General features: G+C 48.7%; 1 protein-coding gene across 1 annotated transcript in view; it reads left to right on the plus strand.

Moving 5' to 3' along the window:
- The first annotated feature begins 2992 nt into the window (after positions 1-2992).
- PRDM15 (PR/SET domain 15) overlaps positions 2993-21094 on the plus strand; it is a 77056-nt gene continuing 58954 nt past the window's right edge. Inside the window, 5 exon segments of the mRNA XM_023739096.1 lie at positions 2993-3175; positions 3768-3861; positions 6338-6491; positions 9009-9261; positions 17245-17346. Of these exon segments, the coding sequence (XP_023594864.1) occupies positions 3139-3175; positions 3768-3861; positions 6338-6491; positions 9009-9261; positions 17245-17346 (640 nt within the window). The 5' untranslated portion in view covers positions 2993-3138.

Here is a 21094-nt window from a genome sequence, read left to right on the forward strand (position 1 = left end):
ACCCCAGATTTCCTGTGTCCATTCAGCCAGCTCCTGACCCTCTCTGCCTTCTCATCTCACCTCCGGACAGAAGCTGCCCATTTAGTCTCATGTATCTACTTGAGCTGAGAGGCACACTCTTAACGAGTATCATTTTATGTCCAATACACCAGTCTAATCTTTGTCTGAAGAGTTGGCCTCGGGAATGGTTTTAGTTCTGGGTTGACAGAGTCTGGGGGCTGTGCTTTCTGGGGTTCCTCCAGTCTCAGTCAGACCATTAAGTCTGAACTTTCTCCTAGAATTTGAGTTCTGTACCTCACTTTTCTCCTGCTCCATCAGGGACTCTCTGTTGTGCTCCCTGTCAGGGCGGTCATTGATGGTAGCCAGGCAGCATCTAGTTCTTCTCGTCTCATAAAATGGTACTCTTTATGATCTTTTGTTCTGGGATTTCTTCCCTTCCACAGAAGTCTGTAGACTGACTTCCCTTCTGCAAAGGAACGTTCAGCGTTACAGGGATTTTGCGAAGAGAGCAGAATCTGTGGCGTCTTATTTCCAGGCTTAGAAAAACCATTTTTGGGACCACGTGTTGGGGACCAGACACTGCTAACAAAGAATGTTATTCCCAGGACTTAGGTGTTTACACAGGCAGCCCTAGTGGTGCGGTGGTTAAGTGCTCAGCTGCTAACCAAAAAGGTTGGTGCCTCAAACCCGCCAGCAGTTCTGTTGGGGAAAAGACCTGGCGATCTGCTCCCATAATGATTAAAACCCGTTGCTGTTGAGTCAATTCTGACTCTTAATGATCCTATAGGGCAGAGTAGAACTGCCCCATAGGGTTTCCAAGGCTGTAATCTTTACGGAAGCAGACTGCCACGTCTATCTCCCATGGAGCAGCTGGTGGGTTTCAACCACCAACCTTTCAGTTAGCAGCCACGCATTTAACCAAGGGAAATCCTTTGGGGCAGTTCTGCTTTGTTCTGTAGCGTCGCTTCAGCTCGCTGGCAGGCAGCAATAACAGACATTTACATATAATAAGAATGCAGTACAATAAGAGGCTAAAACTTGAAGATGTTTTCATGCCTGCCTTCATATCTTCCCCGTAAAGAAAACCAGTTACGTTGAGTTGACTCCGATTCACAGTGACCCCACGTGGGTCAGAGTAGAACTGTGCTCCACAGGGTTTTTAAGGCTGATTTTCAGAAATAGACTGCCAGGCCTTTCTTCCAGGGTACCTCTGGGTGAACTCAAACCTCCAGCCTTTTAGTTAGCAGCCGAGTGTGCACCACCCGGGACTCCTTTCCTTTTAGAACCTTTCTCAGCAGGCTGGCTTGGTGGAGGCATTTCTTTGGGGCACAGCGAGGGGCTCCCTGCTGCCCACTGTCCTGCAGACAGTGCTCCCCGGGAGGAGAGATGCCAGCCCAGCCCGTGCGTTTATTCACTTTACACAGTGAGAAAGACTAGACGGAATACCCTTCATACCCGCGCTCTGATTCTGACCAGCTTTGCAGACTATATATATACTCTGCTGTGATCTGACAGTGGGTTTTTAAATTTTTTGTACCATTTTTTAAATTGTAATAAATATATAGGTAGCTATGCATTTGCCGTTTCAACAAGCTTCACTTGTACAGTTCAGTGACATTAAGTATGTTCATTATGTCCCGCAACCACACCGTTCACCGTTTGCCTGACCACAGTTTGGAGTTGCCTCTTAAGAACCCGCTGTCCTCCTGTCTGGAGGTGAGATGAGAAGGCAGAAAGGGTCAGGAGCTGGTTGAAAGGACACGGGAAATCAGGTGGAAAGGAGGAGTGTCTGTCACAGTACAGTGAGAACAATTAGGGTCACATAACAATGTATGTATACATTTTTGTATGAGAGACTAACTTGAATTGTAAACTTTCACTTAAAGTACAACAATTAAAAAAGAAGAACCCGCTGTCCATTGCAAAAGGTCCTTGACTTTGAGTCATGGGGATGGGTGAAGCGTGTTCTTCCACAGGGTCTCAGGCTTCTGGAGGCACACCAGCAACTTATTAGAGCCACACACCCCCCTCCAGTGCTCCCTCTGCCTCTTCATCCCTGCTCCCCTCTACCGCGGTGACCAGCCACCATCCCTATCCCACCCGAGCCACCACCCACTCCTGCAGTGCCCAGCAAGCCAGATCTGGAAAGACTAGGCAGAAAGTCCACATTAGAGCCCTAAGTTAGCATGCTATGGCGCAAGAGACGTCTTTTAACTTAAATGGGCATTCTCTTTTCTGCCGCGGAGAGAAGTCAAGGAAAATAAAATATTTTGTGCTGTGTTTGCAGGTGAGAGCCTGCGGGGAGCAGCGCCCTGGTTATTTATCCTTGGCGTTGTGAGGGCAACTTGGAAATCCCGTCTCTTCTCTGCGTGTTACCCTCTAGCTCTTTCCCTGTTCCGTAGGGAAGTCTTCATTTCTGTTCTCTGCTCATAAAAACATGTGTTTGGCAAGTCTGAATTTTCATTTGGACTTTGCATCATCTGCTTCTTGTCCTTTAAGTGTCTGGGGGAAGGGGACGGGGGTGGAGGGCGTGTGGAATTGGCATTCAAGTACCCAACATAAAAACTGGATTTTTTAAAAAAATGGTGCTGTATTTATTTTGGGAGTCCCTGGGTGGTTCAACTGTTAATGTGCTCAGCTGCTAACCAAAAGGTTGGAGGTTCAAGTCCTCCCAGAGGTGCCTTGGAAGAAAGGCCTGGCAATCTACTTCTCAAAAATCAGCCATGAAAGCCCTATGGAGCACAGTTCTACTCTGACACACATGAGGTCGCCCTAAGTCAGAGTCACCTTGACAACAACTGAAATATTTATTTTACAAACAGCAACTGATGGCTAATATGAAAAGATGAAAGTCTTCGTGCATGAAGACTTCCTAATCGTGAGGTCATTCAAATCAAATGCTTTCATTTAAAAAAAAAAAAAAAAATCACATTATTTTGGATGAGAACATCTTTAAAGTCTCCCAGCCCTGTCCCACAATAAGAGAACACCCACTGCGTGTGGTCTTTAAGGCACCAGCTACTGGTCCCCAGTCCGGCTCTGGGAGGCCTTTGGTAGGAATTGTCTTTAAAACGCGCTTGAGCAGAGGCTCGTAACTAACTCCTGGTTCCCCTGTGTCCTTCCTGACAGGCGTCGGAGATGGCAGAGGATGGCAGCGAAGAGATCATGTTCATTTGTGAGTCCCAGCTGAGCCACGTCCACATTTTGCTTATATGATACAGAAAAGCTGTGGTTTCTTTTTTTTTTTTTTAAATTAAAATGATTTCCACTTGCTTCAAAAAGCATGATTTATTACATAGAGCTGAGCTTCAGAGGCATAACTTTGATGGGATCATCTTTCTCAGAATCCCTGGTCAAGGGTGCTTTTCAGGGAGTAGCCATTGATTCAGAAAAGTAACCCCAGGGTTTGAAAAGAGGGCAGTGAGTTAGGTGTATGTTAGATTCACGCTGGTGAATTTCCACTTCTCCTCTTTCCTGGAGGAGAGCTTGTTCTCCGTGGCCACAGATGTAACCATGGACCATTCGCAAATGTGCCATAGCCCTTAGCTGGCTCTTCTCCTTGAGGGAGATGTCCTATTTATTTGTGGGGTCCCTCATGGGATGGCCTTCATGACACACGTCCCGCTTTACCAGCTGAGCCCTCCATGGTCTTGCTGTGTGTTTGTATCATGGCCATCTCCACCGGGCAGGGACCTGCATTCCCCTGTGTGTGCCACATGATGTTCTTGCCTGTATCCCCCTGACAATGGTCCCATGTCTGCTTCTAGGGTGTGAAGACTGCAGCCAGTACCATGACTCCGAGTGTCCCGAATTGGGCCCAGTGGTCATGGTCAAGGACTCCTTTGTCCTGAGCCGGGCAAGGTGAGTGGCGGCCGTGAGCAGTGTGTTGTACCCTCCTGTCTGTGAGATGGGGTTTTCTGTAAGTCAGCCATGCTGAAAGCTGGTCGCCTTCACGTCTGCCAGAAGAGCAGACCCAGCTGAAGAATGAGGGCGAAAAATGCCCGCTTCCAGCTTCCAGAGGGCGTTAGGGGTTTCTGTTCCACTGTGCGCTGAGCAGCTTTGCCACCTGTGGCGTGTGAGTGTCTGTCATCGGGTTGGGGTTCTCAGACACAGCATGACAGATGTGCAGAGAGGAGGGGTTTAGTTGACATGTGCATTGAGTGCTGATGGCCCAGCCTATAAGTACGCTGTGAAACAGTGATCTCACAGTGCTTATCTAATACCACCCAGGGGAGCAGACGCTGCTCAGTCTTCTGCGTGCTCCGCGTCAGGGCCTGCCATCTGACCAAGGCATGCCACGGCCAAGGTGGGCTGGGGTAGGGCACTGGGTCTGCGTGCAGGTAACGGTGCAAAGGCATTGCTGCTTCCGAGAAAATACCTGCAGAGCTAGCGATGGACACTCAGGGGCCGGCCTCCGCAGTTGGCCCTGCCACCCATGCTCACCGTGCTGCCCGGCTGGTGTCCCTTGGGGAGGTGGGTTTGCCAGGTGCTGCAGTGCAGGGGCTCTGAGGTCACAGCCTAGACCTGTCACTTCGCTGCTGTTTGAACTTGAGCAAGCATTTCCCCTCTCTGAAACTCCGCTGCCTTGTCTGTAAAGCGGGGAGAATAATGGTATCACTGGAAAGGTCGTTGTGACCGTTACGTGTGATTGTTGCTGCTAGTTACTGTGGAGTGGACTACGGCTCATGGCGACCCCATGTGTACAGAGTAGAGCTGCTCCATAGGGTTTTCAAGGCTCTGATTTTTCAGAGGCAGATTGCCAGGCCTGTCTTCTGAGGCACCTCTGGGTGGGTTCCAGCTGTCAGCCTTTCAGCTAATAATTGAACACACTGAACGGTTTGCTTACCCAGCTGTCTGTGTCATAGTGCTTGGCATATAGAAGATGCTAAAAAGATTACTGGAGGCCCTGGGTAGGTGCAAACGGTTAACATGTTCTACTGCTAACTGGAAGGTTGGAGGTTCAAGTCCACCCAGCGGCACCTTGGAAGAAAGGCCTGGCAACCTACTTCTGAAAGATCAACCATCGAGAACCCTACGGAGCACAATTCTACTCTGACACACAGGGATTGCCACGAGTCAGAATGGATTCGACAGCAACTGGTTTTAAAAAGATTATGAACTTATTGGTACTATTTCCAGAAGCCTCCCAACTGGTTTTCTTGGCCTCTTTGTTATTATTATTTTTTCTCATTTTGATCTATCCTACTCCAAACCTTGAGATCAATATTGTTGCCTAAAGTTGAGACCTGATCAACCTTTCCCATCCCGAAAGACTTCAGGGGCTTCCTGTGGCCATTGAAATTCACTTACCCCACTGGCCCAGCAGGGGGCGACCTCTGTGATTTGGGTCTGTCCCTCTTAGCCTGACCCCCGCTGACCCCGTCAGTGGGCCCTTTGCTCCTTAACCCCACCCCGGGCTGCCCAAGCTGTGGCTGATGCTGAGGACTTCTGCCCACTAGCCTCGCTCCTCCAGCTTCCAGTGATCAGCATTCCCAAGTTCAGCTAAAAAGGCCACGTCCTCAATGGAACGGCTGGCCCGGTTCAACTGAGCTGGAGACGATTTCCGGCCTTGGCCTGCCTGCGGCCCTTTTGTGTTTTCTTTTATGGTCCTGTCCTTGTGGTAGCTTCTCATCGAGGGCTCTGCCAGGCTACCTGCCATGCTAGACTGCGCACCTCAGTTGAACTGGAGCACCCTGCACCCAGAATACATGTGCTGGAATGCTCCCTTGGACGGGGAGCTTAAGGCATCCGTCACTGAATGGCCCCTCCGTTGTGTGCTGGGCAAATTCTGCTGGGCACCCAGAGGAGGCCTTTCTTTGCGCTTGCTGTTGTTATTGTTAGCTGCTGCTGAGTCACCCCCGGCTGCTGGCAACCCCGTGCACAATGGAACGAAACCCTGCCAGGCCCTGCACTGTCCCCATGATGGGATGCAGATCAGACCATTGTGATCCACTGGGTTTTCATTGGCTGATTTTTGGGAAGTAGATCACCAGAGCTTTCTTCCTAGTCTGCTTAGCCTGGACGCTCCGCTGAAACCTGTTCAGCGTGGCAGCAGCACGCAAGCCCCCACTGACGGAGGGATGGTGGCTGCACGTGAGGTGCATGGGCCCGGAATCAAACCCGGGTCTCCTGCGTGGAAGGTGAGAATTCTACCACCGAAGCACCACTTACTAGGGAAGCTTTTAGCTTATCCCCCTTTAGTGTTTCATTTCCAAGGACTTGCCACGGCCACCGAGAGCAAGCCTTGAGGTTATCTCATTCGTCTGCCCGGGGACGTGAGGGGCCACCCCTGGCAGGTGCACGGGATCGCAAGCCTCACGATTGTTTCCCTGCTTAGGTCATCTCTTCCTTCTAACCTGGAGATCAGACGGCTGGAAGACGGAACTGAGGGAGTATTCGCCGTAACGCAGCTCGTCAAGCGAACCCAGTTCGGCCCATTTGAGTCTCGGAGAGTTGCCAAGTGGGAGAAAGAATCTGCATTTCCACTGAAGGTAAAGACTGGTGCCAACCAGAGCGTAAGAACCGGAAGTGGTTTTCTGTTTTTATCGTGGTGAAAAGATACACAACCAAAGAGTCCCCAGTTCACCAATTTCTACATGTATAATTTGGTGACATTGATTACAGTCTTCATGTTACACGACCATTCTCAGTATCCTTTTCCAACTTATTCCGCCCGCGTTAAGACCGACTTGGTGCCCCCTAAGCAGTCACTCCCCTTTCCCTCTCCTTTAGGGCTGGGGAAGGGTCACTATGGTGTTTCAAGAAATGTTTTGGAAACGTCCCTAAATATTGTAGTTTTGCTTGATTTCCTAGAAAACGTTTCTCTTTTTATTACTATGCCGTGAGAGAATCACAGTTAACTTGGTGTTCTGTAGTTTCCAACTTTGCATTACGGTAAAAAGAGTGTATTTAAAATGTGGGCAGGAGGATTAGGCCACAATTGCTGATTTGAGTTCCCTTACAGCAGGGGTTGATCCTGCAGGCTGCACGCGGTGGTGATTTTCCTCGTTTCTCCCAAGGGCGTCAACATAATTATTTTCATATCCATTGCAGAGTGTACGGTGCTTTTTAAAACTCCCTAAAGGAAGGCGTTTTGCTTAGGCAGCGATGATACGCTGGGTGATAGTATAAAACTTGGCAGCTCTGGAAAACACACCAGAGTGAAAAAAGGCAACTGCTCTCAATTTTTACCATCGAGAGAAACAAAATGAATATAAATTGCAGCAGGGCCTTAGAGTAGCTTAAAATAAGACTCTGGAAGCTCCATGAAGACAGGTAGGGCAGGATTTGTTCACTGCTCTGCCCTCCTCGATTCCAGCTCATGACAACCCCATGTGTTTCAAAGTAGAACTGTGCTCCATAGAGTTTTCAATGGATGTGATCTTTTGAAAGTAGATTACCAGGCCTTTCTTCTGAGGTGCCTCTGGGTGGATTTGAACCGCCAACCTCTCAGTTAGTAGCTGAGTGCTTAACCGTTTGTGCTACCCAGAGACTTCTGTCCCCTTATCCCCCTCGAATAGTGCCTGGCACAGAGCAACTCCTTAAATGTGTTTGTCAGATAAACAAATGGGAGTGGCTGTTAGCACAAGTTCCGGACGGAGGTGAACTTTGCTTAGAGAGCCTTAAAAGGGATCCGCTTGTTTCAGGACAGGCAGATGGAGTAGATGACCTCAGGTTTTTGGCAGTCCTTTGACAATTTAGTTTACAAGGCAAATTTCAGCAAAGAGGGAAAAGTAAAGGCACTTGATTTACTTACAAGGGAAGAAGAGGGAGGAAGGAGAAGAAGCCCTCTGCGCCCTTTTTGGTCTTTCTGGTGCTTGATTCTGTAGGTCAGCGTCTGGTGCTGTGCCTAGCCTGTGTGGCTGAGGCAGAGGATGCCCCCCCGGCCAGGTACTGAGACCAGCGAGGGGACGCCCTCCACACTGACTTGGGGCTCCCTAGGGGCAAGTAGGAAGCTCTTAAAGGAAAAGCTTCAAGAGATAGAAGAAACTTCTTCCTACAGTGAGGAAGCAATAATCCCATTGAAAAATAGGGGATGAAACCTCTAATTGGGAGGGTTATCTGAGTTTCAAAATATTTGAATCTTGGGGAACACTGAGTTTCTATTCAGGGTAACCAGAAAATTTGGAAATGGATAGTGGTGATGGTTGTCCAATGTGATGAATGCAATCAGTGTCACTGAACCATCCATGTAAAACTTGTTGAATTGACAAAATATATATATATATGTAAATGTTTCTTTCTGCTTCCTGTCTGCCTGAATCTATAAAGCAATAGTTCTGTTTTATGGGTGAGGAAGCAGATTAAGACAGAACAACTTCGCTAAGTCATCCAGCATACTTGTAACAAAGCCAGGAGTAGAACTCAGGTGTCCTGGTACCCACCTGGTGTCCATATACCTGCCTAGACCAGGAATAGAATTCAGGTGTCCTGATGGCCAGATAGGCATAGATATCAGGTGTCCTGGTGGCGCAATGGTTAAGAGCTTGCTGCTAACCAAAAGCTCGGCAGTTTGAATCTACCAGTTGCTCCTTGGAAACCCTGTGGGGCAGTTCTACTCTGTCCTATAGGGTCACTATGAGTCAGAATCGACTCGACGGCAACAGATATGTTGTGGTGCCCATCTGGACCGGTAGTAGAACTCAGGTGTCTGCATATCTACCTGGACCAGGAGTAGAACTCAGGTGTCCGATTCCTGCCTATACCAGGAATAGAATTCAGGTGTCTCTGCGCCCACGTGGACCGATGACTTTTTGCTGTATCTCCTGCTTCCCTTTTGCCTGTGACCAGACGGAGCCGTCTTAGCCAGGTGGTCTCCCTGTGATCCTCTTAATTACTGTAAACCCTGAACAGCCCCCATACAGGAGCCTGACGTGGACCTTGGTGAGGCACCTTCTGGGTTGATTCCCCAGCACCCGCTCCTGCACACACTGACACAGAGACACAGGTTGGTCGGTACCCAGCTCCTCCTCACCGCCCCTCCCCGGGGGGCTGTGCTCACCCCTCAGGTGTTCCAGAAGGATGGGCACCCCGTCTGCTTTGACACCTCCAACGAGGACGACTGCAACTGGATGATGCTGGTGCGGCCGGCGGTGGAGCACGAGCACCAGAACCTGACAGCCTACCAGCAGGACAGTGACGTGTACTTCACCACCTCGCGGGACATCCCGCCCGGCACGGAGCTGCGCGTCTGGTACGCCGCGTTCTACGCCAAGAAGATGGACAAGCCCATGCTGAAGCAGGCCTGCGCCGGCACCCACGGTGCGTGGCTCACGCCGTACCCTGTTCTCTGTCCGCAGCTAGCCTTCCCCCGTAGACGCTGAGGCAGTAAGCGCTGCTGGCGAGCCGGCCATGGTGGGAGAGCGGTGGGTTGGAATGATGCCACACAGTTGGGTCCGTTGTTCTGCTTTTTATTTTTTTCTTATTGTACTTTAGATGAAGGTTTACAGAACAGTTTCTCATTAAACAGTTAGTACACATACTGTTTTATGACATTGGTTAACAACCCCATGACATGTCAACACTGTCCCTTCTCAAACTTGAGTTTCCTATTACCAGCTTTCCTGTCCCCTCCTGCCTTCTCGTCCTTGTTCCTGGGCTGTTGGGCCCCATTAGTCTCATTTTGTTTTATGGGGCTGTCTAATCTTTGGCTGAATGGTGAAACCTCAGGAGTGACTCCATTACTGAGCTGAAACGGTGTCTGGGGGCCATACTCTTGGGGTTTCTCCAGTCTCTGTCAGGCCAGTAAGTCTGGTCTTTTTTTGTGAGTTAGAATTGTGTTCTACATTTTTCTCCAGCTCTGTCCGGGACCCTCTGTTGTGATCCCTGTCAGAGCAGTCAGTGGTGGTAGCCAGGCACCATCTAGTTGTACTGGACTCAGTCTGGTGGAGGCCGTGTAGCTGTGGTCCATTAGTCCTTTGGACTAATCTTTCCCTTGTATCTTGTTTTCTTCATTCTCCCTTGCTCCCAAAGGGGTGAGACGAGTGGAGTATCTTAGATGGCTGCTCACAGGCTTTTAAGACCCCAGACTCTACTCACCAAAGTAGAATGCAGAACATTTTCTTTATAAACTGTGTTATGCCAGTTGAGCTAGATGTTCCCAGAGACCATGATTGTTCTGCTTTTTAAATATCTGGTGGGTGGACAATTAGAAGAGCTTCCCCGTAAGCCACGAGCTAACTTCTGGAAAGTTCTGTCCCCCTCTCTACCACGTAAGTTGGGTGCTTTGGCACAGGACAGTCAGCGCTGAGGCAGCTGTGCGTCCAGGGCTTTCCAGGCAGGAAGTTGTCTCCCTGTGCTGTGAGGTGGGACCCTACGGCTGGTTTTGACAGAGGAAGCTGAGCTCAGAGAGCGTATGTTAGTGTCTAGGAGCTGCCATAACAAAGCACCGCAAACTGGGTGGCTTGCCAGGACAGAAACGTGTTCCCTCACAGTTCTGGGGGCTGGAAGTCCCAGCCCAGGGTGTTGTGAGGCAGGGCCGTGGTCTCTCTAAGGCTGTAGGGGAGGGTCCTTCCCTGTCCCTTCCAGGTCCCAGTGGCCCAGGCGCTCCTTGGCTTGTAGGCTCAATGCCCCAGGCTTGGCCTCTGTCTTCACACGGCCAGCCTCTCTGTGTGTCTGTCCCTGCGCCCTCTGCTCTTCTTAGATGGACACCAGTCCTTGGACTTAGGGCCCACCCTGCATCCAGGATGATCTCATCTCGAGGTACTTAACTGAGTACATCTGCAAAGACACTATTCCCAACTAAGTTCACAGGGACCAGGGGTTAGGACTTCAACATATTTTGGGGGACATGGTTCAGCCCACTCCAGAGGTTAAAGAACTTGCCCAAGGTCACAGAGCAGGGGATGAAAGAGTCAGAATTTGAAGCCAGGATCTGACTCCTCTGTCAGTGCCCTTCACCTCTGTAGCAGCTGCCTCCCGGCCTTGGGGTGTGTGTGTGTGTGTGTGTGTGTGTGTGTGTGTGTGTGTGTACGTGCATGCTCACATGCATATGTGCACATGTGTGCATGCATGTGTGGGTGGGTGTTGTATGGCTGGCATACATGTATGCATATGTGTGAACATAGGTGCGTGTAAGTATGCACACATGTGCACACGTGTGCATGAATGCAGGTGTTCAAAGAAAGTCCAAGCAAAGGTCATGTGAGCAATTTGTCCGAATCCAACACTCCTAATGGAGAAGTAAATCAAAATGCTTGCCCGTCCAGCCAGGGTCAGGTACCTCACTTTGTCCCTGAAGGGGGCTCATTACACTTTCAATACCTGTGTGTGGTCTTTTTGATGTAGATCCTCCACTTCACCTCAAAGACCCCTGTGAAATGGCTGGTATCTCACCTCACTGGATGTGCAAAAACAGCGATTTCCCGAGGCTTATCTAACACCACCCAGGGGAGCAGTTAACTGTTGCCCTGAAGATAATTTGCTCAAGACGGAGAAGTGGACAGCCCCCGGCTCTCCTTCTGACCCCAAACATGGTGTAATTCTGACAAGAGAATAGTTTTCTTTTTATTATAAACAAGATGTGGTATGAAGTAACCCTACAGGGTGAGCTTCTTAATCTGTTTGCAAGGGCCTGGTCGCTCCTGTGTGTGTTCATTATCGTTGCGGTTTTATAAAATACAATGTGACATAGCTGTCCTAGTTGTCTCTGTCCCAAAGAGGTGCCGGCAGGAGTCCCCGACAGGCTGGGCCTGAGTGTCTTGGGGCTGCCGTAAACAAAGTCCCTCACACTGGGCAGCTTAAAACAACAGATACCTATCTTCTCACAGTTCTGGAGGCTAGAAGTCTGAAATCACAGGGCCATACTCTCTCTGGAGTCTGTAAGGGCAAATCCTTCCTTGCCTTTCTCCTAACTTCTAGTGACTGCCAACACTCCTTGGCTTGTCCATCCATCACTCCAGCCTCTGCATCCGTTGTCTCTTGTCCGTCTCCCTGCGTCCTCTCCTTGTAAGGACACCTGTCATTGGATGTAAGGCCCACCCTAAATCCAGCATGATTTCATCTCGAGATCCTTAGCTAATTACATCTGCAAAGACCTTCTTTCCAAATCAGTTCACGTTCTGAGGTTCTCTGTACACTTGCCTATCCTGGGTAGTTCATATAAGTGAACTCCTACAATTCTGTCCCTTTGTGTCTGACTTATTTCACTCAGCATAGGGATTTCAGGGTTCATCCATGTTGCAACATTTATCAGAACTTCATTTCTGTCTATGACTGAATGATACTGCATTGTATGGATAGACCACATTTTGTTTATCTGTTCACCTGTTGATGGACATTTGGGTTGTTTCCACCTTTTGCAATTGTGAATAATGCTTCAGTGAACATTGGGGTACACGTATCTGATTGAGTCCCTGCTTTCAGGTCTTTTGATATGAAGTCAGCACTGGGATTGCTGGTTCATATGATAGTTCTGTGTTGAACTTTTTGAGGAACTGCCAGCTGTGTGCCACAGGGGCTGCACCATTCTCCATTCCCATCAACGATGCACAGGGTTCCAGTTTCTCCACATCCTCACCAACATTTGTTATTTTCTCTTTTTCTGATAACAGCCATCCTGGTGCGTGTGAAGTGGGATCTCCTTGTAGTTTTGATTTACATTTCCCTAAGTTAAGCTTGGAAACCGTGGTGGCAGAGTGGTTAAGAGCTACGGCTGCTAACCATAAAGGTCGGCAGTTCAAATCCACCAGGCGCTCCTTGCAAACTCTATGGGGCAGTTCTGCTCTGTCCTATAGGGTTGCTATGCGTCAGAATTGACTCTACAGCAACGAGTTTTTTTGGAAGTTGAGCTTCTTTTCATGTGCTTATTGGCCGTTTGTATATCTTCTTTGGAGAAATCGTTGGCATTTTTGACTAGCGTCTTTCTAGTTTTTTAAATCAGCATTGTTGAGGTTTAATTTACATACAATAAAATTCACCAATTTTAAGTGTACGGTTCAGGCAGTTTTGACAAATGTATATACCCATGTAAGCTCTACCACAATCAAGGTCTGGAACATTCCCATCTGCCTGGAAAGTTCTCTTGTGTCGCTTTGCGGTCACTCCCTCTACCCCGGCCCCTGCCAGCCCCTGCCAGCCACTGAGCTCCTTTCTGTCCTTTGGGTTTTGCTGTTTCTTTTCTGATTTTTTAGAAACTGTATTTTTACCTTAAACCAAAAATATCCCCTGAAGTCATCTTAAAACCGAACAGTAGTTTTTAGCTTAACTAGAAAAAAGGTCTGCCTTGAGCATTAGGGTCTTTTAAGAACTATCTATATGGGATCAGATTGACAACAGCAACTCGAAAGATTAGATAGGAACCTTAGGGGGCAGTGAGTTTATGCTAATGAAGGAGGAACAACTCAGAAAAGGAGCGTGAGAATGGTTGCACAACTCAAAGAATGTAATCAATGTCGCTAAATCGTACACGTAGAAACTGAACAAAATTTTTTTACATAGTTGAGGTCTTACCATGTATGCCATTTTATTGCTTACTTTTATTTGCACGTACACTTTGTACTTACAATCCTCTTTGAAGCATTTTCCCTATCATTACTGTCTTCCTGGCAGTCTCTTATGGCTGGGTAGTGTTACGTTTTGCACGTTATTCTTACTTGTCCGTCAGTTCGGCTCAGATGCATGGCGACCTCGTGTATATTTGCTGGTCCTGTACCATCTTCATAATCTTCGATATGTTTGAGCCCATAGTTGCAGTGATTGTGTCAATCCATCGCATTGGAGTTTCCCATGTTTTCACTGGCCTTCCGCTTTACCAACACGCCGTCCTTTTCTAGAGATTGGTCTTTCTGATAACAAGTCTGAAGTAAGCAAGATGAAGTCTTGCCATTCTGACGTCTAAGGAGCATTCCAGTTGTATCCCTTCTAAGACTGCTTTGCTCATTCTTCTGGCAGTCCATGGTATATTCAATATCCTTTGCCAACACTACGATTCAAATACATCCGTTCTGTCTTCTTTTTCAATGTCTTGCTTCCGCATGTATATGAGGTGGTTGAAAAGACCATGGCTTGGTTCAAGTGCACTTGAGTCATTTTGCTTGAACACTTCTATTTTGTTGGTTATTTAAGTAATTGGCAATCTTGATTGCCAGTTGTTGGCAATCTTGATTGCCAGTTGTTGGCTAATCTTTTTTTTTAATTCTTTTAAAAATAACTTTTGGAAAATCCTACTTCTTGATGAGAGGTCAGAGGTCATGACTAACTAGTTCTACTTCTTTTAGTTGGTCCTGTTTACCTAGCATCCAGGCACCAAGTTGAAGAGAACCAATTTCTTTTTCCAATTAGTTTGAATTAGCATTCACGGCGGCTGGGGGAACCTTATTGCTGTAGACAGAGGGTCGTGCAGAATAGAAGAAATCACGTCTGCTCTCAATTAATCCCCATCCTCCAGCATATATGCCCTCTAGAGTCTGACATGTTTGGGAAGGTGAGTGAGAAACGGGAATTTGGCTCTCTTTCCCATTTGTTCCCCTGTATACCCTCCCCAACTCCAGTCTCCTTTTGGTTCTTCAGCCAGCAGACTCTCCAGTGAGTGCGAAAGAGCTGGTTGGGTCCAACATCACGGATCGACAGCAAGCTTTGCTGGGGGCTCCAGCCCGGCTCTCTCTCTCCTCTTTCTGTTGGCTTTAATACAGCAAAAAAAAATTCCACGTTGCACTTACGTTCCTTTTTTTCTTCTTATGAACATACATTTCTTTTTTCTTTTTTCTTATGAAGGCCCTCAGAAAACACATGCGGAACAGTGTAGCAGTAATCCGCATCGTTTTCTTCTGTTCTTTGCTTCAGTATCGCCAACTTTTGCGAGCTTTTACAGCTTTTTGCGAACTTTTGCACTCGCAGTTCTGAGTGGCTTTTGTAAGGACCAGGAGTCTTTGTGGGCAAGTGGCCCCTAGTGTGGCAGGGACCTGGAGCTTCAGTGCTGGATGTTCGGTGGCAGAATAGAAGGGCTGGTGGGGAGTTATCACCCCCCGACCAGCCCCAAGCTGAGGCCGTGATATCCGGGAAGCTGCCAAGCAAGGTTTTGAGGAACTGGGCCAGGGCAGGAGTTCTGCTGCTACGTTCATGAAGGACCCTAACTTTTTCTTTATTTTCTTTTTATTTTTTATTGTTGTGCTTTAAGTGAAAGATTACAATTCAAGTGAGTCTCTCATACAAAAATTTATACACACATTGTCTTGTAACCCTAGTTGCTCTCCCTATACTGTGACAGCACACTCATCCTTTCCACCTCAGATTTCCCATGTCCATTCAACCAGCTCCTGACCCTCTCTGCCTTCTCATCTCACCTGTGGACAGGAGCTGCCCATTAAGTCTCTTGTATCTACTTGAGCTCAGAAGCACACTCTTTGCAATTATCATTTTATGTCCCATAGACCAGTCTAATCTTTGTCTGAAGAGTTGGCCCCAGGAATGGTTTTAGTTTTGGGCTAACAGAGAGTCCAGGGACCATGTCTTCTGGGGTCCCTCCAGTCTCAATCAAATCATTAAGTCTGGCCTTTTTACTAGAATTTGAGTTCTGTACCCCACTTTTCTCCTGCTCCATCAGGGACTCTCTGTTGTGTTCCCTGTCAGGGCAGTCATTGGTGGTAGCAGGGCACCATCTAGTTCTTCTGGTCTCAGGCTGATGCAATCTCTGGTTTATGTGGCCCTTTCTGTTTCTCAGGCTAATATTTTCCTTGTGTCTTTGGTGTTCTTCATGCTTCTTTGCTCTAGGTGGGTTGGGACCAGTTGATGCATCTTAGATGGCTGCTCGCTAGCTTTTAAGACCCCAGACACGACTCATCAAAGTGGGATGCAGAACATTTTCTTAATAAACTTTGTTATGCCAGTTGACATAGATGTCCCCTGAAACTATGAGGACCTTAACTTTTTGACCTCACAAAACCATCAGTGATTAAAAAATAAACGGAAGCTGCAGTTCCCTTTTTCAGAGCCAGGTGTGTGTCCTATGCATCCTTGCCACTGTCCTCTCTCCACTGACCCTGGTGTGGTGGGGACAGAGGATGATGAAGAAGGATTGGAGCAGCACTGCTCAGGATGGCAGCCACCAGCCCTGTGTGGCTGTTTAAATTCAATCCAAATGAAATGAAAGACTCGGTTCCTCAGACACACTAGCCACATCAAGTGCTCATTAGCCACGGTAGCTCCTGGCCACCGTCTTGCACAGCACAGAGACAGAGCATGTCTGTCCTTGCAGAAGGCTATACTGGACAGCACTGGGCCAAGCCACAGCCACACTGGGCACAGGAGCCCCCACTGGCTGGCTGATTTTGGTCCCCTTTCTTTTGCATGAGCCAATGAGAGATTCAGAGATTAAATTTGGTTCTTTAGGATACATTTTTTTAATTCTTAAAGTCATCTAAAGGATGCCTCTGGCCCCACTAGAGCTTTCTGGAAGGTGGTAAGAATTCTGTGACTGGCTGCAGGGGACAGAGACTGAGGCAGACTGCTCTGGTTCAAATGGGCGTATGATTGTTCCTCTCTGGGCTCAGTTTTCCCATCTGTAGGATGGGGATAGTTATGGGGATGGAATGAGTGAATATGTGTCAGACTCCAGGAATGGTGCGTGGAACGTTGGAAGTGCACGTATTGTTGCTGTTAGTTGCCATTGAGTCGGCTCCAGCTCATGGCACCCCCATGCTCAACAGAACGAAACACTGCCCAGTCCTTCGCCACGCTGACATGCTCAAGTCCATTGTTGGGGGCACTGTGTATTCTGAGTGCCTTCCGACCTAGCATCTTCATCTTCCAGCACTATATCAGGCAGTTCTGTTGTGATCCGTAGGGTTTTCATTGGCTAATTTTCAGAAGGAAACCCTGGTGGTGTAGTGGTTAGGAATTTGGCTGCTAACCAAAGAGTCGGCGGTTCGAATCCACCAGGTGCTCCTTGGAAACTCTATGAGGGAGTTCTACTCTGTCCTATAGGGTCACTACGAGTCGGAATCGACTCGACGGCAATGGGTTTAATTTTCAGAAGTAGATTGCTGAGCTTCGCTTCCTAGTCTTAGTCTAGACGCTCGCCTGTCCACCATGAGTGATCCTGCTGGTATTTGCAATAGTGGTGGCATAGCTTCCAGTGTCACAGCGACACACAAGCCCCCACAGTGCTGCAGACTGACCGACGGGCGGTAGAACTGCTCACGAACACCAGCCATTCCTGACCACCTGCTAGGACAGATGCATCATCCACTGGGCCCGGGCTCCGTGGAGCTGCTTGTGATCACTGTTTTCTCCTCCTTGTCTTTCAAGCTGCAGGCACCCCGGAGAGCAGTGCCCCCGTGGAAGCAGAGCCTAGCCAGTGGGCATGCAAAGTGTGTTCCGCCACATTCCTGGAGCTGCAGCTCCTCAACGGTAATGGGGCGCGGTCGGGTCGCGGTTGGGTTGGCTGTGCTCGGGCTCACGCTGATTCCCACCGTCACTGCCTTGCGGTCCCTTTGGATGGGGGATAACACCCACGTTCACTGTGTCCTTTTAAGTCCCACCCTAACCCTCTGCCTTATCGCCTGCCACAGTTTAGTCACCAGAACCACCCTCCACAGGGTTAGACGCTTCCAGGTCACCTACCCTCGGAGTCACAGGCCCTTCCTCCTCCCTGTTACACCGCTGGCCGAGAGCTGCCTAGCTAGGCAGGGGCCCTGGATGCAGAGAGAGGCCAGCGGGCGCAAGGAGCCAACTGAGCACGGCCTGGTTTGCAGCGTTTGTTTTCTGTACTCTCCCAGTTTCTCGATCTGCAGGAAGTTTTATCAGTTTAAGGTGTTTGGGACAGAATTGAATTAAGCACCAGGTTATGCCACGCTCTGGTAAATTTATGTGGCCATTCTCTTGTGGAGTTGATGTTCCTACGTGCTCGTTATGAGGCTAATGTGTAGTAATGACCTTAGTCAAATGAAACATGGGAGAAATCTTATTGAAGTACAGTTTGTGGCCTTTCGTAGTACGTAGCATGTGCTAACAGGGGCCCAAGCTCTAATGGTATTTCAGGCAGTGCAGTTTTGAGGGTGTGACTTGAGGAGGCTGTACTGGGCTGAATAGTGTCCCCCAAAAGGCCACATCCATCTCCAGGATGACCTTATTGGAAATAGGGTCTTTGTAGATGTCATTAGCTAAGATGCGGGCATACAGGATTAGCATGGGCTGTAAATGCAATGACTGGTTCCTTATAAGAAGGGGAGAACTGATACAGAGAAGATGGTCACGTGGTGATGGAGGCAGAGATTGGAGAGATGCCGCCACACACCAAGGAATGCCTGGAGAGACAAGGAAGGATCTTCCCTAGAACCTCTGAGGGAGCGTGGCTCCGCTGACACCTTGATTTCTGACTTCTGGCCTACTGAACTGTGAGAGAATCAGTTTCTGCTGTTTAACGCCTCCCAGTTTGCGGTACTTTGTTAGAGCAGCACAGGACACTCATACAGAGACGCTCAGGCTGGAGGCGAGGGGCCCAGCTCCAGGTCAGATCACCAGGTGGGCAGTTGGAAGGTTCTGGAACCTGTGAAACCGTTTCTCAAGGCCAGATAGGTTTCCCTAACAGGAAGGTTAACGTGAACATTCCACAGACCAGAAGTTGCGGTTACGGAGTAGACCATTAAGGGGCTTTGGGACAACTACTAGTAAACTTCTGACTGTCCAAGGGAAGAAGAAGTAGTTCCTTCACTTTGGCAGTAAAATGCCTCTTCTGGTCACCTGAGTAAGGCAGTCAGTTCTGGCGCCCCTCGTATAATTTGGCTGACGTTCAGAGACTGACTTGGTGCCGGGCCCTGTTCTAGGCACGTGCGTGTGTTAACTCTGTCAGTTCTCAGAGCAACCCTTTGGTACAGTTAGTACTCCCACAGCAAACGAGGCGAGAGCTGGTAACTGACCCGCCCACAGCTGTGCGGCTAGTACTTGATAGCGTCCAGAGCCCTGTTCCTGCCCTGTGCGGATGGGTAATCTCCTCCCGCGGTGCCAGGGTCTAGCAGCAGGCTGTCTCTGGGGCTGAGGGGCAGAGGAGTCGGGGGCAGAACTGAGCGAAAGCGGAGGGCTGCAAAAGCAGGATCTGGGAGGCTATCCTGGAGGAGCTGTGGGCCTGTGTGTGTCGCCAGCAAACTGGCTTCGAGGCAGGCCCAGAGCTGGTGTTGTGCGTGTTTGGAGCAAGGCTTCAGAGAACAGAATGGAGTTGGCTGTGTCAATATTGCTGGGTTTTAATGGGAAAAAAATGAGTGTAATCACTTTATTTCCTATTCATTCCCTCTAGAATAAAAGCGATACGAGGCAAAGTTGGTAATCTGGTGACGTCTGAAATTGCCTTATGTAAGGTGGCGTGTGAGAGACTGGCCTGATTTGGGAAAACTGGATTTTGTAGCTTCAGGATCCAACTCGCCACTTAAGTGCTTTTGGAGGTCAGCGTTCTTCCCAACCAAACCAGTGCTTTGCATCTGGAGCCTTTTGATTACTTTATTTAGCATTCATTTATTTATTATTTTTTGGAATTAGACAGGGAAGATACATAACTTCAGGCAAGTAAAGGCTGACTTAGGCACGCCCTTCAGAGCACCAGAATGTGGGATGAAGTTGCTAGAACTGGCAGTTGGGTCAAGCAAAAGACAGCCATCCTTGCCCTTCCCTCAGAGGGAATATGGCACTTCCCTCTCCTCCCCTTGGTGATGAGCCCCACTCATACTTCAAGAGTCAGCCGAACATGGGGCCTCGAGTGTGTGCATGAACCTTGATGCCTTCCGGAATTCCTCTAAAACGACAGTAGCAGATCCACCGAAATGACAATAACGAAATAATGAGGAAGCACAGAATAGCAGGCAGTTTTGGCAGTTGGAAAGGATTTAGACACATGATAACTACTAAGCAGACAAGAGAAGCTGAAACCAGCCATGGGGGAACCCAAGAAGCAAGTGACTTCCTGCTGTCGAGTGTCAGAAGTCAGACATTGTAAGCGCAGAGGCCTCGAAGCAGTAGCCCTCAGGGGGAGCTGAAACCAGGTGTTGGTTGAAAGTCTGTGTGAGAAGCAGTAGACCTTCTAGGTTCCCTGCCCTGTTCCTCTCAATTACATGTCTCCTCCTGCCTCAACGCAGCAGACACTGGGCTTACGCACTGGAGAGGTTGACGTAAAGGGACTCATGACTGGGGACTCCAGGCATGGCACTGTCCTGGACATGGGGACTCAGGGAAGGCTTGATCCTGAAGTGTGAGAGCCCTTCAGCTTCCTTCTTCTGTTTTTCTCCCAGAACACTGACAGCCAGCTTTATACTCCAGGGGGGAACATGGGATTTCTCTGGAGAAACTGACTAGTCCAAGAGAAAAGACTGAGGAGTACTGTGAGTTGGGGCCTGCCAGTAAAATGACCAGTCACCACGCCATCATTCTGCAGGGAAGCCAGCATGCACCCGGGCACTCAGTGAAACCTTCAGTGTGATCGTTCTGCCCAGGATCACTGGCGCTGCAAGCCATTCTCTAATATGAGAGACAGGGAGACCAAAACAAACAGCAGGAAAAAAATTGCGCTGAGAAAGCAGGGTAGATTGAAGCAGAGGAGAAACTGAAAACCAAACGCAAAATTATGATACTGCGGTAGGAGATGATATTACATCCTTGAAATAAGAACAGGTTACTGTTTTAAAAAAAGAGAGAAAGAAAAGACTTGGAAATTAAAGCTATGCTAGCAGAGTTACCCGCACCTGTCTGTCAGTTTGTCAAACAGTGGGGGCTTGCATGTTGCTGTGATGCTGGAAGCTATGCCACGGATATTCAGATACCAGCAGCGTCACCCATGGCGGAAAGGTTTCAGCTGAGCTTCCAGAATAAGACAGACTAGGAAGAAGGACCCGGCAGTCTACTTCTGAAAAGAATTAGCCAGCGAAAATCTTATGAATAGCAGGGGAACGTTATCTGATATAGTACCTGAAGATGAGCCCCCCAGGTTGGAAGGCACTCAAAAGACGACTGGGGAAGAGCTGCCTCCTCAAAGTAGACTCAACCTTAATGACGTGGATGGAGTCAAGCTTTCAGAACCTTCATTTGCTGATGTGGCATGACTCAAAATGAGAAGAAACAGCTGCAAACATCCATTAATAATTAGAACGTGGAATGTACCAAGTAAGAATCTAGG

Source organism: Trichechus manatus, unplaced genomic scaffold (assembly GCF_000243295.1).
Source record: "Trichechus manatus latirostris isolate Lorelei unplaced genomic scaffold, TriManLat1.0 scaffold00128, whole genome shotgun sequence".
Lineage (NCBI taxonomy): Eukaryota > Metazoa > Chordata > Mammalia > Sirenia > Trichechidae > Trichechus > Trichechus manatus.